At 36.5% G+C, this 25,509-nt stretch overlaps 1 protein-coding gene across 10 annotated transcripts in view; it reads right to left on the bottom strand.

The window, feature by feature from the left end:
- The window catches only part of LOC133618463 (receptor-type tyrosine-protein phosphatase F), a 470,668-nt gene that overhangs the window by 201,623 nt on the left and 243,536 nt on the right, over window positions 1–25,509 (bottom strand). For 6 of the 10 annotated variants that reach the window (XM_061978832.2, XM_061978839.2, XM_061978835.2 and 3 more), the window contains exon 5: window positions 16,737–16,925. In XM_061978832.2, coding sequence (XP_061834816.1) covers window positions 16,737–16,925 — 189 coding nt within the window. Of the gene's footprint in view, window positions 1–6,093; window positions 6,112–16,736; window positions 16,926–25,509 lie in introns of all 10 variants that reach the window. The other 4 variants (XM_061978831.2, XM_061978833.2, XM_061978836.2 and 1 more) reach the window with 1 other exon arrangement.

The following is a 25,509-nucleotide window of genomic DNA, read 5'->3' as shown; positions in this document are numbered from 1 at the left end:
TATGTTAGATCCACTATGGACTGAACTCTCACTATTATGTTAGATCCACTATGGACTGGACTCTCACTATTATGTTAGATCCACTATGGACTGGACTCTCACTATTATGTTAGATCCACTATGGACTGAACTCTCACTATTATGTTAGATCCACTATGGACTGGACTCTCACTATTATGTTAGATCCACTATGGACTGGACTCTCACACTATTATGTTAGATCTACTATGGACTGGACTCTCACAATAGTATGCTAGATCCACTATGGACTGGACTCTCACACTATTATGTTAGATCCACTATGGACTGAACTCTCACTATTATGTTAGATCCACTATGGACTGGACTCTCACTATTATGTTAGATCCACTATGGACTGGACTCTCACTATTATGTTAGATCCACTATGGACTGAACTCTCACTATTATGTTAGATCCACTATGGACTGGACTCTCACTATTATGTTAGATCCACTATGGACTGGACTCTCACTATTATGTTAGATCCACTATGGACTGAACTCTCACTATTATGTTAGATCCACTATGGACTGGACTCTCACTATTATGTTAGATCCACTATGGACTGGACTCTCACACTATTATGTTAGATCTACTATGGACTGGACTCTCACAATAGTATGCTAGATCCACTATGGACTGGACTCTCACACTATTATGTTAGATCCACTATGGACTGAACTCTCACTATTATGTTAGATCCACTATGGACTGGACTCTCACTATTATGTTAGATCCACTATGGACTGGATTCTCACTATTATGTTAGATCCACTATGGACTGAACTCTCACTATTATGTTAGATCCACTATGGACTGGACTCTCACTATTATGTTAGATCCACTATGGACTGGACTCTCACTATTATGTTAGATCCACTATGGACTGAACTCTCACTATTATGTTAGATCCACTATGGACTGGACTCTCACTATTATGTTAGATCCACTATGGACTGGACTCTCACACTATTATGTTAACCACTACAGTGCCTCTGTAGAATATTATTGCAGTTACAAAATGTGTTATTACAGCTGATACATAACAGACTCTCTCCAATTATCGCCTCCTTCCAATTAACGCTGCGTCTTCTTTGGGGTTCAGTTCGCACGAATAAAGACATGAAGGCGATGAATCAGAGCATTTGTGCAATTGGGAGTCATGCTTCCCTTCCCGCAAAAACACACATTTCCAAACTTTCCTTTAAAACCAGAGCGTATGAGAGCAAATACGGCGCTCCACCAACGGTATGGCGCTAGCGTGAAGTCGGCCAGCCACCATGCGATTGGAAAATGACCAAATGCTCCAAGCTGAGATGAAGTCGGGGTACATTCTTCCACACCATGCAGCATGAGATGAATGCGACAAACCGGGCTCGCCAGCGGCCGACCCGACCGACTCCAAGGTGAAGGTTAAAAAATAGACGTCTGGGCGGGGGCCGCCAGGATCACCTCAGATCTCGTAACAGCACATCCTTTTTTCTTTTTTTTTTCCCCCCGAGGCGTGCGCGCTACACGCTGAACCCGTTGCCGTGTGATTCAGCACTGACACGCACCTGCATACTAATGCCGCTGTCACCAAACTGTCAATCTGTCCGCGCTCACCCGGGAGAAAACCGCGTGAGCCCTGCAGGAATGCAGGCGGTTAAGTTGACAGACCCGCGACACTTACACACAAAAAAAGAAAATACCGTCACTTACTTCCGACTCGTTGAACACGAGTCGACGCTCTGCAAGGTCACGGTTTTCTTTGCACAGGAAGGAGGAATCAAATTAGCGGAGTTCTGCTCGGGAGCCTGCCTGGACTGCCAAGGCTCTCTTTTTAATACGATGCACATTGAGACACAGCTTGCCCCTGCAAACGTCCCACTATTTACCTCAGCATTGTTCAACAGGAAGTCAAAATCAACAATCTTCACAAGGCGCCTCGCTGCACGCCGCGTATGCTAATGCCGCATATATTTCCATTTGGAGGCAAGGTAGGAGCCTCCTGTGACGGAGCTGACCTTCACTTTAAAAATGCATCTCCTCGTCGCAGAGTTACTGAACATTTTAACCCGGGGTTGTCAATCGTACGGCCTGCGGGTCGGATCACGCCCACGGGCCGTACGTTTAACACCCCTGGGTTAAGAGGCAACTGTGCGTGAAAGGGAAGGAAGAGTTAAATTCTCCTGGTCGCCAGATCCGTGGTCTACAGCCTAATTAGGCCGGAGTGACTTGGCAAGGGGTTTTGTTCGTCAAAGAGACGCTGTAGAGCAGAAGTGTCGAACGTACGGCCCGAGGACCGGATCAAGCCCGCGGGCCAGATAAAACCGGTTCGCGGTTGTGTATTATTATATATATTGTATATATATATATATATATATATATAAAACATAGAGCAACTTCACCCCCTTGTGGAAATGTGCCGTCACCACTCCCCCTGTATACATAACACTTTCTTGTTGGGATGATGCTAGGCGGCAGCTATCACGAATAACGGGGGAGGAGGAAACAATTGTACTGATTGCATTGCAAAAACGCATCGCGCGCACATCCTCGAGCACTAGCGAGCGAGCACGACTTGGGCTTTGACTCAGTGGATTATTTTTGAGACTTTCTTGTTGCCTCTGTGATGCTAGGCGGAAGCTATCATGACTAACTGTAGGCAGGAGGAAAAAAATTGCATTGATAAAATGCCCAGATACATCGCACACACTTGCTCATGCATGACTGAGTGTGACTTGGGCTTTGATTTAGTGCAGGAGTGTCAAAAGTACGGCCCGAGGGCCGGATCGGGCCCGAGAACAGGTTTTATTCAGCCCGCGGGATGAGTTTGCTACGTTGGACACCCCTGGGTTAAGAGGCAACTGTGCGTGAAAAGGAAGGAAGAGTATAATTCTCCGGGTCGCCAGATCCGTGGTCTACAGCCTAATTAGGCCGGTGTGACTTGGCAAGGGGTTTTGTTCGTCAAAGAGACGCTGTAGAGCAGAAGTGTCGAACGTACGGCCCGAGGACCGGATCGGGCCCGCGGGCCAGATAAAACTGGTTTGCGGTTGTGTATTATTATATATATTGTATATATATATAATAAAACATAGAGCAACTTCACCCCCTTGTGGAAATGTGCCGTCACTACTCCCCCTGTATACATAACACTTTCTTGTTGAGATGATGCTAGGCGGCAGCTATCACGAATAACGGGGAGGAGGAAACAATTGTACTGATTGCATTGCAAAAACGCATCGCGCACACATCCTCGAGCACTAGCGAGCGAGCGCGACTTGGGCTTTGACTCAGTGGATTATTTTTGAGACTTTCTTGTTGCCTCTGTGATGCTAGGCGGAAGCTATCATGACTAACTGTAGGCAGGAGGAAAAAAATTGCATTGATAAAATGCCCAAATATATCGCACACACTTGCTCATGCATGACTGAGTGTGACTTGGGCTTTGATTTAGTGCAGGAGTGTCAAAAGTACGGCCCGAGGGCCGGATCGGGCCCGAGAACAGGTTTTATTCGGCCCGCGGGATGAGTTTGCTACGTTGGACACCCCTGGGTTAAGAGGCAACTATGCGTGAAAGGGAAGGAAGAGTTAAATTCTCTGGGTCGCCAGATCCGTGGTCTCCAATCTTATTAGACCGGTGTGACTTGGCAAGGGGTTTTGTTCGTCAAAGAGACGGTGTGACGGCACACTGTAGAGCAGGGGTGTCAAACGTACGGCCCGAGGACCGGATCGGGCCCGCGGACAGGTTTTATCCGGCCCGCGGGATGAGTTTGCAAAGATATAAAAATGAGCCCAAATTTTTGAATGAAAGAAACTGCTGTTCCATTTGGAGGCAAGGTAGGAGCCTCCTGTGACAGAGCTGACCTTCACTTTAAAAACGCATCTCCTCGCCGCTTGGCCCGCAGAGTTACTGAACATTTTAACCCAGGGTTGTCAAATGTACGGCCCTGGGTTAAGAGGCAACTGTGCGTGAAAGGGAAGGAAGAGTTAAATTCCCCGGGTCACCAGATCCGTGGTCTCCAGCCTTATTAGACCGGTGTGACTTGGCAAGGGGTTTTGTTCGTCAAAGAGACGGTATGACGGCACACTGTAGAGCAGGGGTGTCGCACGTACGGCCCGAGGACCGGATCGGGCCCGCCAACAGGTTTTATCCGGCCCGCAGGATGAGTTTGCAAAGATATAAAAATTAGCCGAAATTTTTGAACGAAAGAAACTGCTGTTCCATTTGGAGGCAAGGTAGGAGCCTCCTGTGACAGAGCTGACCTTCACTTTAAAAACGCATCTCCTCGCCGCTTGGCCCGCAGAGTTACTGAACATTTTAACCCAGGGTTGTCAAATGTACGGCCCTGGGTTAAGAGGCAACTGTGCGTGAAAGGGAAGGAAGAGTTAAATTCCCCGGGTCGCCAGATCCATGGTCTCCAGCCTAATTAGACTGGTGTGACTTGGCAAGGGGTTTTGTTCGTCAAAGAGACGGTGTGACGGCACACTGTAGAGCAGGGGTGTCGAACGTACGGCCCGAGGACCGCATCGGGCCCGCCAACAGGTTTTATCCGGCCCGCAGGATGAGTTTGCAAAGATATAAAAATTAGCCGAAATTTTTGAACGAAAGAAACTGCTGTTCTATTTAGAGGCAAGGTAGGAGCCTCCTGTGACAGAGCTGACCTTCACTTTAAAAATGCATCTCCTCGCCGCTTGGCCCGCAGAGTTACTGAACATTTTAACCCAGGGTTGTCAAATGTACGGCCCTGGGTTAAGAGGCAACTGTGCGTGAAAGGGAAGGAAGAGTTAAATTCCCCGGGTCGCCAGATCCATGGTCTCCAGCCTAATTAGACTGGTGTGACTTGGCAAGGGGTTTTGTTCGTCAAAGAGACGGTGTGACGGCACACTGTAGAGCAGGGGTGTCGAACGTACGGCCCGAGGACCGCATCGGGCCCGCCAACAGGTTTTATCCGGCCCGCAGGATGAGTTTGCAAAGATATAAAAATTTGCCGAAATTTTTGAACGAAAGAAACTGCTGTTCTATTTAGAGGCAAGGTAGGAGCCTCCTGTGACAGAGCTGACCTTCACTTTAAAAATGCATCTCCTCGCCGCTTGGCCCGCAGAGTTACTGAACATTTTAACCCAGGGTTGTCAAATGTACGGCCCTGGGTTAAGAGGCAACTGTGCGTGAAAGGGAAGGAAGAGTTAATTCCCCAGGTCACCAAATCCGTGGTCTCCAGCCTAATTAGACCGGTGTGACTTGGCAAGGGGTTTTGTTCGTCAAAGAGACGGTGTGACGGCACACTGTAGAGCAGGGGTGTCGAACGTACTACCCGAGGACCGGATCGGGTCTGCGGACAGGTTTTATCCGGCCCGCGGGATGAGTTTGCATAGTATAAAAATGAGCACAAATTTTTGAATGAAAGAAACTGCTGTTCCATTTGGAGGCAAGGTAGGAGCCTCCTGTGACAGAGCTGACCTTCACTTTAAAAATGCATCTCCTCGTCGCTTGGCCCGCAGAGTTACTGAACATTTTAACCCAGGGTTGTCAAATGTACGGCCCTGGGTTAAGAGGCAACTGTGCGTGAAAGGGAAGGAAGAGTTAAATTCCCCGGGTCACCAGATCTGTGGTCTCCAGCCTTATTAGACCGGTGTGACTTGGCAAGGGGTTTTGTTCGTCCAAGGGGTGTCGAACGTACGGCCCGAGGCTACCAATCCGCTTTGGACCACTAAACTGGACCGTCCACCTTGGCGCAGCTGTCTTTGTCCAGGCGGATCAGTTACAATACGTCAATTGCTCATTCCAGCGGTATATTCAGCGAATAGTTTGTAAACGGAATAAATCGGGACAGTCGACGTCGTCAACGCCCGATGACGAGCGGGTTGGCGACCATACAGGACAGACCATGGGTTGGCTTCACAACAGAACAACGAGTACACGTGGAATAAGGCATTGATGGACCTGAAGAAGTGGCGGGCGGGCGGGCGGGCGGGGTGGTGGTGGGGATGGGCGTTGTGCAAGGGCGGGTGAGGGGGTCTGATTGATCGTGTAACAGGATGGCATAGATGTGGATGTTTGCCCAACACATTTTTCATTACGGTGCTTACCTCTAATTGGTGTACCACCTAGGTGGGAGTCATTTTCATGCAAGAGAGATTTAGTTAGTAGTCCACTTAATCACCAGTGGGAGGAAAACAACAATTATTATAAGAAATGTCACAGAGTATATAAGTGATAACATGTCAACATGTCAGGTAAGCCGTGGTTTCCTTCTTACAGACAATATGGTCACAAGTGGCATCACAACAAAACATTTGCTACTTTTCTTGCTTTTTTTCCTAACACTTAGTGAAAGAAGGTGAAACTTAAAGGACGTTATTATTGCAGCACAGTGAGAGGTTTGGAAGGTGTGAATAGATCATGTGTCTTTTCGAATGCAGCGATGACCAAAGTGTTTTTTAATGAAACCTAGTTAAACTACATTGGATTGCTTTTAGCAATTTTGATGCACTTGAGTTTTTTCCATTTGTGGATATAATATAATATATAAAGGCGAAATTAGACTTTTTACCCTTCCGATCCAAAACTGTCCCTCTACTAAAAACATACTAATTATATTTTCCCAAATCATTATTATCCTCAATTTCATACCTAACCCTAGATAGATTTTTTATTTGTATTGTGATTTGTTTATTAGTATACATTTTTTCCCCATGGGAAAAACACAAAATATGCAACATTTAAAAGTTGTTTTAGTTATCTGTATCGGTCTTAAGAAGCAGGAAGTTATTGGTATCAGCTCAAAAAAAAAAAAACACCAATAAAAAACGATAACGTGTTATTAGAAGTTGATTTGTTAGCATGTCTTGAACCACATTGGATTGCTTTTAGCAATTTTGATGCACTTGAGTTTTTTCCATTTGTGGATATAATATAATATATAAAGGCGAAAATAGACTTTTTACCCTTCCGATCCCAAACTGTCCCTCTACTAAAAGCATACTAATTATATTTTCCCAAATAATTATTATCCTCAATTTCATACCTAACCCTAGATAGATTTTTTTTATTATTATTGTGATTTGTTTATTAGTATACATTTTTTCCCCATGGGAAAAACACAAAATATGCAACATTTAAAAGTTGTTTTAACTTTTAAATGTTGTCCCTAAAGGGACATGGGGGATAACAATTTTTTTTTAAATTAATTTTTAATTTTTTTAGACATATATCTCATGCGCACGAGAAACTTTTTATAAAGTTATAAAAAAATGTTTTTAAATTAATAATTTTTTTTAAATTTTTTTTTTAGACATGTATTTCGTGCGCACAAGAAACTTTCTCATGCACACGAGATACATGTCTAAAAAAAACAAAAAACAATTTAATAATTTTTTAAAATTTTTATTTTATTATTATTTTTAATTATAAAAAAAATGTTTCCCCCCAAGTCCCTTTAGGGGCTCCGTAAAAACAACTTTTAAATGTTGTAATAATTGTTGTAAAATATATATATTTTTTTAGACATGTATCTCGTGTGCACGAGAAACTTTCTATAAAGTTATAAAAAAATTTTTTTTAAAATTAATACTTTTTTTTTTTTTTTTTTTTTTAGACATGTATCTCGTGCGCACAAGAAACTTTCTCATGCGCACGAGATACATGTCTAAAAATTTATTTTTTTTAAATCGATAATTTTTTTAATTTTTTATTTTATTATTATTTTTTATTATAAAAACAATGTTTTCCCCCATGTCCCTTTAGGGGCTCTGTAAAAACAACTTTTAAATGTTGTAATAATTGTTGTAAAATACATATATTTTTTAGACATGTATCTCGTGTGCACGAGAAACTTTTTATAAAGTTATAAAACTTTTTTTTTTTAATTAATACTTTTTTTTTTTTTTTTTTTTTTTTTTAGACATGTATCTCGTGCGCACAAGAAACTTTCTCATGCGCACGAGATACATGTCTAAAATTTTTTTTTTTTTTAAATCGATAATTTAAAAAAAAAATTATTTTATTATTATTTTTTATTATAAAAACAATGTTTTCCCCCATGTCCCTTTAGGGGCTCCGTAAAAACAAATTTTAAATGTTGCAATAATTGTTGTAAAATATATATATTTTTTAGACATGTATCTCGTGCGCACGAGAAACTTTCTTGTGCGCACGAGATACATGTCTAAAAAAATAAAATAAAAAAATTAAATTATGAAAATGTTTTCTTTCTTTTTTTATAACTTTATAAAAAGTTTCTTGTGCGCATGAGATACATGTCTAAAAAAATAAAAAATAAAAATAAAACATTATAAAAAAAAAATGTCCCCTATGTTTCCCCTGCATTAAAAAAAAAAAAAATGTTTTATGTATTCGATATTACACATCAGGATTACATTACTTCTACACATGTGCTTATAATTGGAGGCAATGTTGCCATGTTGCCATTTTTGTTGCCATTTTTTCCCCATGGGAAAAACACAAAATATGCAACATTTAAAAGTTGTTTTAACTTTTCAATGTTGTCCCTAAAGGGACATGGGGGGAAACTATTTTTTTACAATTTATTTTTTATTGTTTTAGACATGTATCTCGTGCGCACGAGAAACTTTTTATAAAGTTATAAAAAAAATGTTTTTAAATCAATAATTTTATTATTATTATTTTTTTTTTTAGACATGTATTTCGTGCGCACAAGAAACTTTCTCATGCACACGAGATACATGTCTAAAAAAAACAAAAAACAATTTAATAATTTTTTTAAATGTTTATTTTTTTATTTTTTTTTATTATAAAAAAAATGTTTTCCCCCATGTCCCTTTAGGGGCTCCGTAAAAACAACTTTTAAATGTTGTAATAATTGTTGTAAAATATATATATTTTTTAGACATGTATCTCGTGTGCACGAGAAACTTTTTATAAAGTTATAAAACTTTTTTTTTTAAATTAATACTTTTTTTTTTTTTTTTTTTAAGACATGTATCTCGTGCGCACAAGAAACTTTCTCATGCGCACGAGATACATGTCTAAAAAAAAAAAAAATCAATATTTTTTTAAAATTTTTATTTTATTATTATTTTTTATTATAAAAAAATGTTTTCCCCCATGTCCCTTTAGGGGCTCCGTAAAAACAACTTTTAAATGTTGTAATAATTGTTGTAAAATATATATATTTTTTTAGACATGTATCTCGTGTGCACGAGAAACTTTTTATAAAGTTATAAAACATTTTTTTTTAAATTAATACTTTTTTTTTTTATTTTTTAGACGTGTATCTCGTGCGCACAAGAAACTTTCTCATGCGCACGAGATACATGTCTAAAAAAATAATAAAAAATCAATAATTTAAATTTTTTATTTTATTTTATTATTATTTTTTATTATAAAAAAAAATGTTTTCCCCCATGTCCCTTTAGGGGCTCCGTAAAAACAACTTTTAAATGTTGTAATAATTGTTGTAAAATATATATATTTTTTTAGACATGTATCTCGTGTGCACGAGAAACTTTTTCTAAAGTTATAAAAAAAATGTTTTTGAATTAATAATTTAAAAAAAAAAATTTTTTTTTAGACATGTATTTCGTGCGCACAAGAAACGTTCTCATGCGCACGAGATACATGTCTAAAAAAAACAAACACATTTTTTTTATTTTTTTATTTTTATTTTAATTTTATTATTTTTTATTATAAAAAAAATGTTTTCCCTCGTGTCCCTTTGGGGGCTCCGTAAAAACAACTTTTAAATGTTGTAATAATTGTTGTAAAATATATATATTTTTTTAGACATGTATCTCGTGTGCACGAGAAACTTTTTATAAAGTTATAAAAAATTTTTTTTTTAAATTAATACTTTTTTTTTTTTTAGACATTTATCTCGTGCGCACAAGAAACTTTCTCATGCGCACGAGATACATGTCTAAAAAAAAAAAAAAAATCAATATTTTTTTAAAATTTTTATTTTATTATTATTTTTTATTATAAATTTTTTTTTTCCCCCATGTCCCTTTAGGGGCTCCGTAAAAACAACTTTTAAATGTTGTAATAATTGTTGTAAAATATATATATTTTTTTTAGACATGTATCTCGTGTGCACGAGAAACTTTTTATAAAGTTATAAAACATTTTTTTTTAAATTAATACTTTTTATTTTTTATTTTTTAGACGTGTATCTCGTGCGCACAAGAAACTTTCTCATGCGCACGAGATACATGTCTAAAAAAATAATAAAAAATCAATAATTTTAAAAATTTTTTTATTTTATTATTATTTTTTATTATAAAAAAAAAAGTTTTCCCCCATGTCCCTTTAGGGGCTCCGTAAAAACAACTTTTAAATGTTGTTATAATTGTTGTAAAATATATATTTTTTTTTAGACATGTATCTCGTGTGCACGAGAAACTTTTTATAAAGTTATAAAAAAAATGTTTTTGAATTAATAATTTAAAAAAAAAAAAAAATTTTTTTAGACATGTATTTCGTGCGCACAAGAAACTTTCTCATGCGCACGAGATACATGTCTAAAAAAAACAAACACATTTTTTTATTTTTTTTATTTTTATTTTAATTTTATTATTTTTTATTATAAAAAAAATGTTTTCCCTCGTGTCCCTTTGGGGGCTCCGTAAAAACAACTTTTAAATGTTGTAATAATTGTTGTAAAATATATATATTTTTTTAGACATGTATCTCGTGTGCACGAGAAACTTTTTATAAAGTTATAAAAAAAATTTTTTTAAATTAATACTTTTTTTTTTTTTTTAGACATGTATCTCATGCGCACAAGAAACTTTCTCATGCGCACGAGATACATGTCTAAAAAAAAAAAAAAATCAATATTTTTTTAAAATTTTTATTTTATTATTATTTTTTATTATAAAATTTTTTTTCCCCCATGTCCCTTTAGGGGCTCCGTAAAAACAACTTTTAAATGTTGTAATAATTGTTGTAAAATATATATATTTTTTTTAGACATGTATCTCGTGTGCACGAGAAACTTTTTATAAAGTTATAAAACATTTTTTTTTAAATTAATACTTTTTATTTTTTATTTTTTAGACGTGTATCTCGTGCGCACAAGAAACTTTCTCATGCGCACGAGATACATGTCTAAAAAAATAATAAAAAATCAATAATTTTAAATTTTTTTATTTTATTATTATTTTTTATTATAAAAAAAAATGTTTTCCCCCATGTCCCTTTAGGGGCTCCGTAAAAACAACTTTTAAATGTTGTTATAATTGTTGTAAAATATATATTTTTTTTTAGACATGTATCTCGTGTGCACGAGAAACTTTTTATAAAGTTATAAAAAAAATGTTTTTGAATTAATAATTTAAAAAAAAAAAAAAATTTTTTAGACATGTATTTCGTGCGCACAAGAAACTTTCTCATGCGCACGAGATACATGTCTAAAAAAAACAAACACATTTTTATTTTATTTTTTATTTTTATTTTAATTGTTTTATTTTTTATTATAAAAAAAATGTTTTCCCTCGTGTACCTTTGGGGGCTCCGTAAAAACAACTTTTAAATGTTGTAATAATTGTTGTAAAATATATATATTTTTTTAGACATGTATCTCGTGTGCACGAGAAACTTTTTATAAAGTTATAAAAAAATTTTTTTTAAATTAATACTTTTTTTTTTTTTTTAGACATGTATCTCGTGCGCACAAGAAACTTTCTCATGCGCACGAGATACATGTCTGAAAAAAAAAAAAAAATCAATAATTTAAATTTGTTTTAATTTTATTATTATTTTTTATTATAACATTTTTTTTTCCCCCCATGTCCCTTTAGGGGCTCCGTAAAAACAACTTTTAAATGTTGTAATAATTGTTGTAAAATATATATATTTTTTAGACATGTATCTTGTGTGCACGAGAAACTTTTTATAAAGTTAAAAAAAAAATTTTTTTTAATTAATACTTTTTTTTTTTTTTAGACATGTATCTCGTGCGCACAAGAAACTTTCTCATGCGCACGAGATACATGTCTAAAATTTTTTTTTTTTAAATCAATAATTTTTTAAAATTTTTATTTTATTAGTATTTTTTATTATAAAAATTTTTTTTCCCCCCATGTCCCTTTAGGGGCTCCGTAAAAACAACTTTTAAATGTTGTAATAATTGTTGTAAAATATATATATTTTTTTAGACATGTATCTCGTGTGCACGAGAAACTTTCTATAAAGTTATAAACATTTTTTTTTAAATTAATACTTATTTTTTTTTTTTTTTAGACATGTATCTCGTGCGCACAAGAAACTTTCTCATGCGCACGAGATACATGTCTAAAAAAAAAAAAAAATCAATAATTAAAAAATGTTTTTATTTTATTATTATTTTTTATTATAAAAAAAATGTTTTCCCCCATGTCCCTTTAGGGGCTCCGTAAAAACAACTTTTAAATGTTGTAATAATTGTTGTAAAATATATATATTTTTTAGACATGTATCTCGTGTGCACGAGAAAGTTTTTATAAAGTTATAAAAAAATGGTTTTTAAATTAATACTTTTTTTTTTTTTTTTTTAGACATGTATCTCGTGCGCACAAGAAACTTTCTCATGCGCACGAGATACATGTCTAAAAAAATAATAAAAAATCAATAATTTAAATTTTTTTTAATTTTATTATTATTTTTTATTATAAAAAAAATGTTTTCCCCCATGTCCCTTTAGGGGCTCCGTAAAAACAACTTTTAAATGTTGTAATAATTGTTGTAAAATATATATATTTTTTAGACATGTTTCTCGTGCGCACGAGATACATGTCTAAAAAATAAAATAAAAAAATAAAATTATAAAAATGTTTTCCTTTTTTTTTATAACTTTATAAAAAGTTTCTCGTGCGCACGAGATACATGTCTAAAAAAAATAAAATAAAAAATAAAACATAAAAAAAAATGTTTCCCCTATGTTTCTCCTGTATTTAAAAAAAAAAATTTTTTTAGGTATTCGATATGCAAGCATTGATTACACATCAGGATTACATTACTTCTACACATGTGCTTATAATTGGAGGCAATGTTGCCATGTTGATCTTAAATGTCAGCATCTATGCCATAACAAAGGCAATGTAAAATATTAATAACAATACAACTTTTATTTATTTCATACAATTAGCCTAAAACTGATATTGAGAATCAAAACAAGGAGAATGTACACTTTTTGTCCCCACAAGAATTGTCCGTCTTGTTTGTTAAGTGTTTTTTCCTCTGTATTTTAGGCACCGATTGTTAAAAGTCATACATAAAAATGCAGCAGCAGATATTGGCATAAGTGGGGGTGAATAAAAGAGCTGTTAGTCTTAGGGCAACACTAATCAGGGCTTTTCCAGGAACCCCCCCACCCCGCTACTTAAGTTTTGTTGAGAGACCAAACAGTAAAGAATTCTCACACAATCACAATAGATTTTGTTCTTATTTGCTAATGAACAAAAACACCGGCACGCTGTTCGGTCGTCTTAATTGTACCACTTCGGTTTTGTTTGTGCTGCCGACCTGCTTTTGAAAGGCAACCTCTGAATTAAAACTAATCTTAATCTCTGCGCGGGATTAATTCGATCAGGATAAAGGAAAGAAAAAGCAGGGCAAAAGAACAATAGAAAATACACCTGAGCGCATTGTGCTGTGATTGCACATTTCCCCTCCGCCAAGGAGATTATATTCATTGCATTGTTGGATACAAAATAGGTCTCAGGCTTCTTTTTGTCAATGCAAAAAAATTTTGAATTTGCGGCGTTACGGAGAAAGTGGAGGGGAAAAAGTTGCAATGTTTTAGGGCTGAATCTCCTGGTGATTTTATGAATTTGTGATTAATGTTAACCAAAAAAAAAAAACCCCACAGGATTTCATTCATATTGATGTTTACTTGTTTTATAGCACACAACCAGTGAACAGGTGTACGGGTTTCTCCTCATTGAGCCAAATTTAATTCTGTCTCTGTTTAATTCCTTGCTTCTTGTCTTGTTTAATAGATGTCATCAGTGTTTGAACCTTTATTTTACGTAGAAATAATATTTTTCTATTTTATTTATGTGCTACTTAAACAGTTTATTTTCTCTGCTGTTGACTAACTGGGTTAATAAAAGTGTTTACAGTACACTTGTCATTCACTTCAATTTCACTGAATATCGCTCAAAAATGAATATCTTCATATGTTTACTTTCACCGGAAAATATGTCAAGATACTGTATATATCCAATATCGGGTTTAGGTTAGGGATGATGTTTGAAACCGGTTCGCCCGGTTGTTCGATAAGAAAAGAACCGATTCCATGGACTCGAATCCCTTTTTGAGAACTGGTTCCCGTTATCGAGGCCACTATAGCAAAGAAAAGGAGTTGGTTCTTTATTTGGAATCCCTGGGAACGAATCCCGTCCCACAGGAAATGCCCTGTGGCACGTCCCAGGAAATGACGGCAGCTTTTATATTTCCTGTATTTTATATTATTACTTTGAACTGTTTTATATTTAAATTTTTTATCTTGTAAAGCGTCTTTGAGTACTCTGAAAAGCGCTATACCAAATAAAATGTATTACTAGGGACCGCAATGTCCCTTTGGAACAGAGGACCCTATTGTATTTCATGCGTTTTATTATTATTATTATTCCGCCGCTTCTTTGAGCTCTAATTTGACCCCTTTAACTTGCTTCAAAACTCACCATATTTGACACACACATCAGGACTGGCAAAAATTGCCATCTAATAAAAAAACCAAACCTCAAAACTCAAAATTGCGCTCTAGCACCCCCTAGAAAAAAACACAGACAAAACTGCTTGTAACTTCCGGTAGAAATGTCGTAGAGACATGAAACAAAAACTTCTATGTAGGTCTGACTTAGAGCTAGATTTCATACATTGACATCCTTCAGCAAAAATCAACAGGAAGTTGGCAATTCCCCCTTCAAAACAACATTTTAGTAAAAACAGTCACTTTTGCCTCTTTGACCTGTAATTTGCCCCCCTTAACATGCTTCAAAACTCACCAAACTGGACACACACATCAGGACTGGCAAACATTACAATCTAATAAAAAACCCAACCCCAAAACTCAAAATTGCGTTCTAGCACCCCCTAGGAAAAAACACAGACAAAACTGCTTGTAACTTCCGGTAGGAATGTCGTAGAGACATGAAACAAAAACTTCTATGTAGGTCTGATTTAGATCTAGATTTCATACATTGGCATCCTTCAGTAAAAATCAACAGGAAGTTGGCAATTCCCCCTTCAAAACAACATTTTAGTAAAAACAGTCACTTTTGCCTCTTTGACCTGTAATTTGACCCCCTAAACATGCTTCAAAACTCACCAAACTGGACACACACATCAGGACTGGCAAACATTGCAATCTAATAAAAAACCCAACCCCAAAACTCAAAATTGCGTTCTAGCACCCCCTAGGAAAAAACACAGACAAAACTGCTTGTAACTTCCGGTAGGAATGTCGTAGAGACATGAAACAAAAACTTCTATGTAGGTCTGACTTAGATCTAGATTTCATACATTGGCATCCTTCAGTAAAAATCAACAAGAAGTTGGCAATTCCCCCTTCAAAACAACATTTTAGTAAAAACAGTCACTTTTGCCTCTTTGACCTGTAATTTGACCCCCTAAGCATGCTTCAAAACTCACCAAACTGGACACACACATCAGGACTGGCAAACATTGCAATCTAATAAAAAACCCAACCCCAAAACTCAAAATTGCGTTCTAGCGCCTCCTAGGAAGAAAACACAGACACAACTGCTCCTAGGAGGAAAACTCAAAACTTCTAAACTCACCATATTTGACACACACATTAGGACTGGCGAAAATTGCCATCTAATAAAAAAACCAAACCCCAAAACTCAAAATTGCGCTCTAGCCCCCCCTAGGAAAAAACACAGACAAAACTGCTTGTAACTTCCGGTAGGAATGTCGTAGAGACATGAAACAAAAACCTCTATGTAGGTCTGACTTTGACCTAGATTTCATACATCTTCAGCAAACATCAACAGGAAGTTGGCAATTCCCCCTTCAAAACAACATTTTAGTAAAACCAGTCACTTTTGCCTCTTTGACCTGTAATTTGACCCCCTTAACATGCTTCAAAACTCACCAAACTGGACACACACATCAGGACTGGCAAACATTGCAATCTAATAAAAAACCCAACCCCAAAACTCAAAATTGCGTTCTAGCGCCCTCTAGGAAGAAAACACAGACACAACTGCTCCGAGGAGGAAAACTCAGACAAAACTGCCTGTAACTTCCAGTAGGAATAATAGAGACATGAAACAAAAACCTCTATGTAGGTCTCACTTGGACCTACATTTCATATATTGACAACCCCCAGCAAAAATCAACAGGAAGTTTGCAATTCCCCCTTCAAAACAAAAGTTTTGTAAAAACCGGTCACCTTTTTTCAAACATTATCTCCTCTGAGCGCGGTTGTCGTGTCGGCTTCAAACTAGCACAGGAGAGAGATTGAACCCTTCTGATTAAAAGTTGACCAAAGAGTTTTAATTACTGCTCCGGTTTGGATTTTATGTGCCGTCAAAGTCGGTCCCGTCCAGCTTTAATTATTATTATTATTATAGATTAGTTCCTTTTTTGTCCTGTCGATTGTGTGGAATGACAATTGGAGTAGTGATTAATTGCAACAACAACAACAAATACATCATTTTAGAATGTTGCTAAAGTCCTTCTAATAAATGTTATTGTATATAAAAATGAAATTAAAAAAAACAAGACAATGTATGCCCATTACCTGAGTGAAGCTGTCTGATGCGTCCATTGCTGGTGCTAATGTCCACGGGGAGCATGTCCTTGAACCAGGAAATCTCCGGGTCGGGGTTTCCGCTGGCCGCGCACAACATGATGGCGGTTCTAGTCCGTTCCACCACCTTCAGCTGGGGGCCCATGTCGATGGTCGGGAAGCCGTGGGGGATCTGGTTCTCTGCGAAAGCAGATGCGTTTGTTTCAGTTAACGTTGACAAAAGACACATAGACTCTGATCTACTCGGGGTTTGCGTGTGTAAAAAAACACGTGCAAACAATCAATCAATCAATCAATCAATGTTTATTTATATAGCCCTAAATCACAAGTGTCTCAAAGGGCTGCACAAGCCACAACGACATCCTCGGTACAGAGCCCACATAAGGGCAAGGAAAAGCTGATCTACTAAGCTCATGTGCAGAGGATTGCGCAATATTGAGTTTGTTTTCGTGAATATGCAGAATATATGATGGTTATTAGATTGCACAATACTGATAAAGTTGAGGAATGCTCATCAAACACTTATTTGGAACATCCCACAGGTGTGCAGGCTAATTGGGAACAGGTGGGTGCCATGATTGGGTATAAAAGTAGATTCCATGAAATGCTCAGTCATTCACAAACAAGGATGGGGCGAGGGTCACCACTTTGTCAACAAATGCGTGAGCAAATTGTTGAACAGTTTAAGAAATACCTTTCTCAACCAGCTATTGCAAGGAATTTAGGGATTTCACCATCTACGCTCCGTAATATCATCAAAGGGTTCAGAGAATCTGGAGAAATCACTGCACGTAAGCAGCTAAGCCCGTGACCTTCGATCCCTCAGGCTGTACTGCATCAACAAGCGACATCAGTGTGTAAAAGATATCACCACATGGGCTCAGGAACACTTCAGAAACCCACTGTCAGTAACTACAGTTGGTCGCTACATCTGTAAGTGCAAGTTAAAACTCTCCTGTGCAAGGCGAAAACCGTTTATCAACAACACCCAGAAACGCAGTCGGCTTCGCTGGGCCTGAGCTCATCTAAGATGGACTGATACAAAGTGGAAAAGTGTTCTGTGGTCGGATGAGTCCACATTTCAAATTGTTTTTGGAAACTGTGGACGTCGTGTCCTCCGGACCAAAGAGGAAAAGAACCATCCGGATTGTTATAGGCGCAAAGTTGAAAAGCCAGCATGTGTGATGGTATGGGGGTGTATTAGTGCCCAAGACATGGGTAACTTACACATCTGTGAAGGCAACATTAATGCTGAAAGGTACATACAGGTTTTGGAGCAACATATGTTGCCATCCAAGCAACGTTACCATGGACGCCCCTGCTTATTTCAGCAAGACAATGCCAAGCCACGTGTTACATCAATGTGGCTTCATAGTAAAAGAGTGCGGGTACTAGACTGGCCTGCCTGTAGTCCAGATCTGTCTCCCATTGAAAATGTGTGGCGCATTATGAAGCCTAAAATAGCACAACGGAGACCCCCGGACTGTTGAACAACTTAAGCTGTACATCAAGCAAGAATGGGAAAGAATTCCACCTGAGAAGCTTCAAAAATGTGTCTCCTCAGTTCCCAGACGTTTACTGAGTGTTGTTAAAAGGAAAGGCCATGTAACACAGTGGTGAACATGCCCTTTCCCAACTACTTTGGCACGTGTTGCAGCCATGAAATTCTAAGTTGTTGCAAAAAAAAAATAAAGTTTATGAGTTTGAACATCAAATATGTTGTCTTTGTAGCATATTCAACTGAATATGGGTTGAAAATGATTTGCAAATCATTGTATTCCGTTTATATTTACATCTAACACAGTTTCCCAACTCATATGGAAACGGGGTTTGTATATTTAGCACGTTTGGAAAGTATGTGCAAACTGTTACAGTGACGGACACATGGCCGTGTGCTTGTCAATATATTTGGAATGTCAGAAATACAAAATATTTATTTGTATTTATTTTATATTATCTTTTTAATTTTTTTTTTTTTTTTTTTAAATACACTGTAGCACTTTGAGGTTGTTTACTCAATGTAAAGTGCTTTTTTTTTTTTTTTTTTTACAAATAAAATCTATTATTATTTATTATTATTATTACAAATACGATATTTTCGACAAATTGTCTATGCAGGAATATGATTTTATAATTTTATAGCTGCTGGATGCACTGCAAAAAGTGAAATCTAAGTAAGATGCAATATCTTAAATAAGGGTGATATTTGCTTATTTTCTGTCTGACAAGATAATTCTTCTCACTAAACAGATTTTTATGTTAGAGTGTTTTACTTGTTTTAAATGTTTAGGTCCTAAATGATCTCAGTAAGATATTACAGCTTGTTGCTGAGATTTGATGACCTATATTGAGTAAAACATGCTTGAAACTAGAATATCAACTGTTGCAAAGCTGTGTCATCAACACTCACAAGTATAAAACTACTTTTTTAAAGTAATAAATTCTTATTTCAAGCGTGAAAAAAAAATCATGATGCCGAGCGCATATCATTATGTCAAGATAATGGCACTAGCATTTACTTCATTTAAGAATATTTTTCAACATATTGAGCAAAAAGGTCTCTTTTTTTTTCTACCAAAAAAAGTGCACTTGTTATTAGTGAGAATATACTTATTTTAAGGTATTTTTGGGTTCATTGAGGTTAGCTAATTTTACTTGTTTTGGAAAGTCTTGACAAGCCAAATTTTCTTGTTCTATTGGCAGATAATTTTGCTTAGTTCAAATAAAATACCCCTCATTTTTGTATTTTTAAAAATTGTTTTTGAACACTGACTTTTTGCAGTGTGGAGGGTCTGATCGAAATTAATTAAAAATAGGGCTGGGCGATATATGGAATATACTCGATATATCGCGGGTTTGTCTCTGTGCGATATAGAAAATGACTATATGGTAATATTGACCTGCTTTTAGCTGCGAGCATTACACTACAGGCTTTTATCGCTCTTTCTTGTCTCTCCTTCTCACAGAGACATAAAACAAGCGCACCTTCTTACATACGTCACATAGAATGTGCGAATCTGGTAACATATGATGGAAGAATAATTAATTCCCAAGAAAAACAGCAGTGTGGCGGTGGTTTGGCTTCAAGCGGGAAGATGTCGAACAGACAACCGTAATTTGTCAAGTATGCGGCAAAAGCGTTGCTACAAAAAGTAGCATTACTGCTAATATGCAGCATCATTCGAAAAGTCACCTGCTAGAGAATGAAGAGTGCTTGAAACTCCGCATGTCAACATCTCACACCCACAAAATGCCGAGGCAACCATTTCCACATCAACACCGTATGAAAAAAAATAGTCAAGAACAGAAGGAGATGACGTCCGCAGGAACCTACCACATAGCGAAGGACATACACTATTTGATTTCCTATTATGCAGCTCATTTTTATTTGACACTTATTGAAATATCTTGTGTGACATCATGCACAAAAGTGCACTTTATTTGTTTTAAACTATTGTAGTGGCGTTCTGTATGTCAAGATTTGGACTATGGCTTGGTTTGTTCTCCCGAGGTGCAAGTGAATTGGACCAGATGTGGCGTGAAGGTAAATACATGATTTATTTAAACACCATGACTCCAAAAAAGTACAAACGAAAAGCGCGCACAGTGGCGGAGAAACGACTTGGCTATGAAAACAAATACTTGCACAAAGGCAGAAACTATGAACAACAAAAAACACTAACTGTGGCTGAATAAACAAAAACTTACTTGGCATGGAACCGGCATGAAAAAAGAGCAGCAAGGGTCATAAGGGTGTGGAGAGTGTGCAGAAGCATAAATGCGGGGATGTCACCAGAAAGACAAACTGAAAACACTGAACTTAAATACTACAGACATGATTAACGAAAACAGGTGCGTGACTCAAAACGTGAAACAGGTGCGTGATGTGACAGGTGAAAACTAATGGGTTGCTATGGTGATAAACAAGAGTGCACAATGAGTCCAAACGTGGAACAGGTGAAACTAACGGGTAATCATGGAAACAAGACAAGGGAGTGAAAAGCCAGAAACTAAAGAGTCCAATAACTAAACAAAACATTACTAAGACAGAACATGACATGACACTGTACAAAAAGTGCACTTTAATTTAGTGTTGTTTTGATAAGTCATCTTAGTGACATCATGCACAAAAGTGCACTCATAGCTTGTTTTAAAATGTCTCTGACAATCTTGCACTTTCTGTTTTGGAAATGACATGAATGTTTGTGCCACTGCTTGATAACTCTTTAATAAATACACTTTTACTTGTGATTTCCCTCTCTGCATGAAAGTGCTGCAGTTAAGGACATATGGATAGAGCATATGATGTCATGAATGTGGAGGGAAATGATTGTCTCCATGGTGACAAGTGAACGCTCAGAACCTCATTTGAATATGGCGGTCCGCACCGCTATTGTGTCACCCGCAACACACCCACTATAGTACACATCGTGTTATACAATGCGCACGCTGTTTACTTGGTATTTGCATGTAAGTAGTTCAGGCGGATTTTGCGCTTAGAAGACGACTAAAGTGTCAAGCTCTCAGTGCCAAGTATCTCAGGGTTGGAGGATGAGGAGGCATCCACAGCACATGAATGAAAGCACTAGAATGAAAGCACTAGAATGGAAACAGGCGCGCACACAGAACATGTGCAGTACGAGCATGAAAGGAAAACTGGCGTTGATCTCAAACTCTCGTTCTGTCGATTTACAGGATATCGTACAAGGTGGTGGCAATCATGAATAACTGGCAGGGAGAACACATCGTAATGGTTATATTACACTGCAAAAAGTGAAATCTAAGTAAGATTAAATAGCTCAAATAAGGGTGATATTTGCTTATTTTCTGTCAGATAAGATAATTTATTTTTTACTTGTTTTAAGGGTTTTGGTCCTAAATGATCTCAGTAAGATATTACAGCTTGTTGCTGAGATTCTATGACATATATTGAGTAAAACATGCTTGAATGTTTTAATTGTTCGCTATCAATAGGTACAAACAAAAGGGCGCGCAAGGCGAAGGCACAACTTAGCGTACGATACAAAAGCTAACACATAGGCAGAAACTATGGACATGAAACAAAACTTAGTTGGCAGAGTATGAATCTATGGCATGAACAGAGCAAATACAGAGTCATGTCGCCAGGATGACTAACTAGCAAAAAAAGGCTTAAATAATAGTCTCTGATTAAAGCAGGTGCGTGAGTCAAACACATGAGACAGGTGAAACTAATCAGTTGCCGAGCGCATATCATTATGTCAAGATAATGGCACTAGCATTTACTTCATTTAAGAATATTTTTCAACATTTTGAGCAAAAAGGTCTCATATTTGTTTTTTCTACCAAGAAAAGTGCACTTGTTATTAGTGAGAATATACTTATTTTAAGGTATTTTTGGGTTCATTGAGGTTAGCTAATTTTACTTGTTTTGGAAAGTCTTGACAAGCCAAATTTTCTTGTTTTATTGGCAAATAATTTTGCTTAGTTCAAATAAAGTACCCCTCATTTTTGTATTGTTTTTTCTTGTTTTTGAACAATGACTTTTTGCAGTGTATACACTGCAAAAACTGAAATCTAAGTAAGACTAAATATCTCAAATAAGGGTGATATTTGCTTATTTTCTGTCTGATAAGATCATTCTTCTCACTAAGCAGATTTTATGTTAGAGTGTTTTACTTGTTTTAAGGGTTTTGGTCCTAAATGATCTCCGTAAGATATTACAGCTTGTTGCTGAGATGTGATGACCTATATTGAGTAAAACATGCTTGAATGTTTTAATTGTTCGCTATCAATAGGTACAAACAAAAGGGCGCGCAAGGCGAAGGCACAACTTAGCGTACGATACAAAAGCTAACACATAGGCAGAAACTATGGACATGAAACAAAACTTAGTTGGCAGAGTATGAATCTATGGCATGAACAGAGCAAATACAGAGTCATGTCGCCAGGACGACTAACTGGCAAAAAAAAGGCTTAAATAATAGTCTCTGATTAAAGCAGGTGCGTGAGTCAAACACATGAGACAGGTGAAACTAATCAGTTGCCGAGCGCATATCATTATGTCAAGATAATGGCACTAGCATTTACTTCATTTAAGAATATTTTTCAACATTTTGAGCAAAAAGTTCTCATATTTGTTTTTTCTACCAAGAAAAGTGCACTTGTTATTAGTGAGAATATACTTATTTGAAGGTATTATGGGGTTCATTGAGGTTAGCTAATTTGACTTGTTTTGGAAAGTCTTGACAAGCCAAATTTTCTTGTTCTATTGGCAGATAATTTCGCTTAGTTCAAATAAAATACCCCTCATTTTTGTATTGTTTTTTCTTGTTTTTGAACAATGACTTTTTGCAGTGTATACACTGCAAAAACTGCAATCTAAGTAAGATTAAATATCTCAAATAAGGGTGATATTTGCTTATTTTCTGTCTGATAAGATCATTCTTCTCACTAAGCAGATTTTATGTTAAGAGTGTTTTACTTGTTTTAAGGGTTTTGGTCCTAAATGATCTCAGTAAGATATTACAGCTTGTTGCTGAGATTTGATGACCTATATTGAGTAAAACATGCTTGAAACTAGAATATCAACTGTTGCAAAGTGTCATGACGGGGGGGTCGCAGTTTGCTGCGAGATTTGTTCTCCCGGGATGCAATCGGACTATATCGAACAAGGCTTGAAGGTAGGAACATTTTTAATTGTTCGCTATCAATAGGTACAAACAAAAGGGCGCGCAAGGCGAAGGCACAACTTAGCGTACGATACAAAAACTAACACATAGGCAGAAACTATGGACATGAAACAAAACTTAGTTGGCAGAGCATGAATCTATGGCATGAACAGAGCAAATACAGAGTCATGTCGCCAGGACGACTAACTGGCAAAAAAAAAGGCTTAAATAATAGCCTCTGATTAAAGCAGGTGCGTGAGTCAAACACATGAGACAGGTGAAACTAATCAGTCGTCATGGAAACTAAAACAAACAAGGGAGCGCAAACAGGAACTATTGCAGTTTTAAACCGAAAATAACAGAAAACATGATCCAGACCACAGATCATGACACAAAGCTGTGTCATTAACACTCACAAGTATACAACTACTTTTTTAGAGTAATCATTTCTTACTTCAAGCATGAAAAAGGAAATCATGATGCCGAGCGCATATCATTATGTCAAGATAATGGCACTAGCATTTACTTCATTTAAGAATATTTTTCAACATATTGAGCAAAAAGGTCTACATTTGTTTTTTCTACCAAGAAAAGTGCACTTGTTATTAGTGATAATATACTTATTTTAAGGTAGTTTTGGGTTCATTGAGGTTAGCTAATTTGACTTGTTTTGGAAAGTCTTGACAAGCCACATTTTCTTGTTCTATTGGCAGATAATTTTGCTTAGTTCAAATAAAATACCCCTCATTTTTGTATTGTTTTTTCTTGTTTTTGAACAATGACTTTTTGCAGTGTATACACTGCAAAAACTGAAATCTAAGTAAGATGAAATATCTCAAATAAGGGTGATATTTGCTTATTTTCTGTCTGATAAGATCATTCTTCTCACTAAGCAGATTTTATGTTAAGAGTGTTTTACTTGTTTTAAGGGTTTTGGTCCTAAATGATCTCAGTAAGATATTACAGCTTGTTGCTGAGATTTGATGACCTATATTGAGTAAAACATGCTTGAAACTAGAATATCAACTGTTGCAAAGTGTAATGACGGGGGGGTCGCAGTTTGCTGCGAGATTTGTTCTCCCGGGATGCAATCGGACTATATCGAACAAGGCTTGAAGGTAGGAACATTTTTAATTGTTCGCTATCAATAGGTACAAACAAAAGGGCGCACAAGGCGAAGGCACAACTTAGCGTACGATACAAAAGCTAACACATAGGCAGAAACTATGGACATGAAACAAAACTTACTTGGCAGAGCATGAATCTATGGCATGAACAGAGCAAACACAGAGTCATGTCGCCAGGACGACTAACTGGCAAGAAAAAGGCTTAAATAATAGTCTCTGATTAAAGCAGGCGCGTGAGTCAAACACATGAGACAGGTGAAACTAATCAGTCGTCATGGAAACTAAAACAAACAAGGGAGCGCAAACAGAAACTATTGCAATTGTATACCGAAAATAACAAAAAACATGATCCAGACCACAGATCATGACACAAAGCTGTGTCATTAACACTCACAAGTATACAACTACTTTTTTAGAGTAATAATTTCTTACTTCAAGCATGAAAAAGGAAATCATGATGCCGAGCGCAAATCATTATGTCAAGATCATTTAAGAATATTTTTCAACATATTGAGCAAAAAGGTCTACATTTTTTTTTTCTACCAAGAAAAGTGGACTTGTTATTAGTGAAAATATACTTATTTTAAGGTATTTTTGGGTTCAATGAGGTTAGCTAATTTGACTTGTTTTGGAAAGTCTTGACAAGCCAAATTTTCTTGTTCTATTGGCAGATAATTTTGCTTAGTTCAAATAAAATACCCCTCATTTTTGTATTGTTTTTTCTTGTTTTTGAACAATGACTTTTTGCAGTGTATACACTGCAAAAACTGAAATCTAAGTAAGATGAATATCTCAAATAAGGGTGATATTTGCTTATTTTCTGTCTGACAAGATAATTTTTCTCACTAAGCAGATTTTATGTTAGAGTGTTTTACTTGTTTTAAGTGTTTTGGTCCTAAATGATCTCAGTAAGATATTACAGCTTGTTGCTGAGATTTGATGACCTATATTGAGTAAAACATGCTTCAAACTAGAATATCAACTGTT

The sequence above is a fragment of the Nerophis lumbriciformis genome, linkage group LG19, assembly GCF_033978685.3.
Source record: "Nerophis lumbriciformis linkage group LG19, RoL_Nlum_v2.1, whole genome shotgun sequence".
NCBI classification, from domain to species: domain Eukaryota; kingdom Metazoa; phylum Chordata; class Actinopteri; order Syngnathiformes; family Syngnathidae; genus Nerophis; species Nerophis lumbriciformis.
This window is presented reverse-complemented; position numbering and strand designations above follow the sequence as displayed.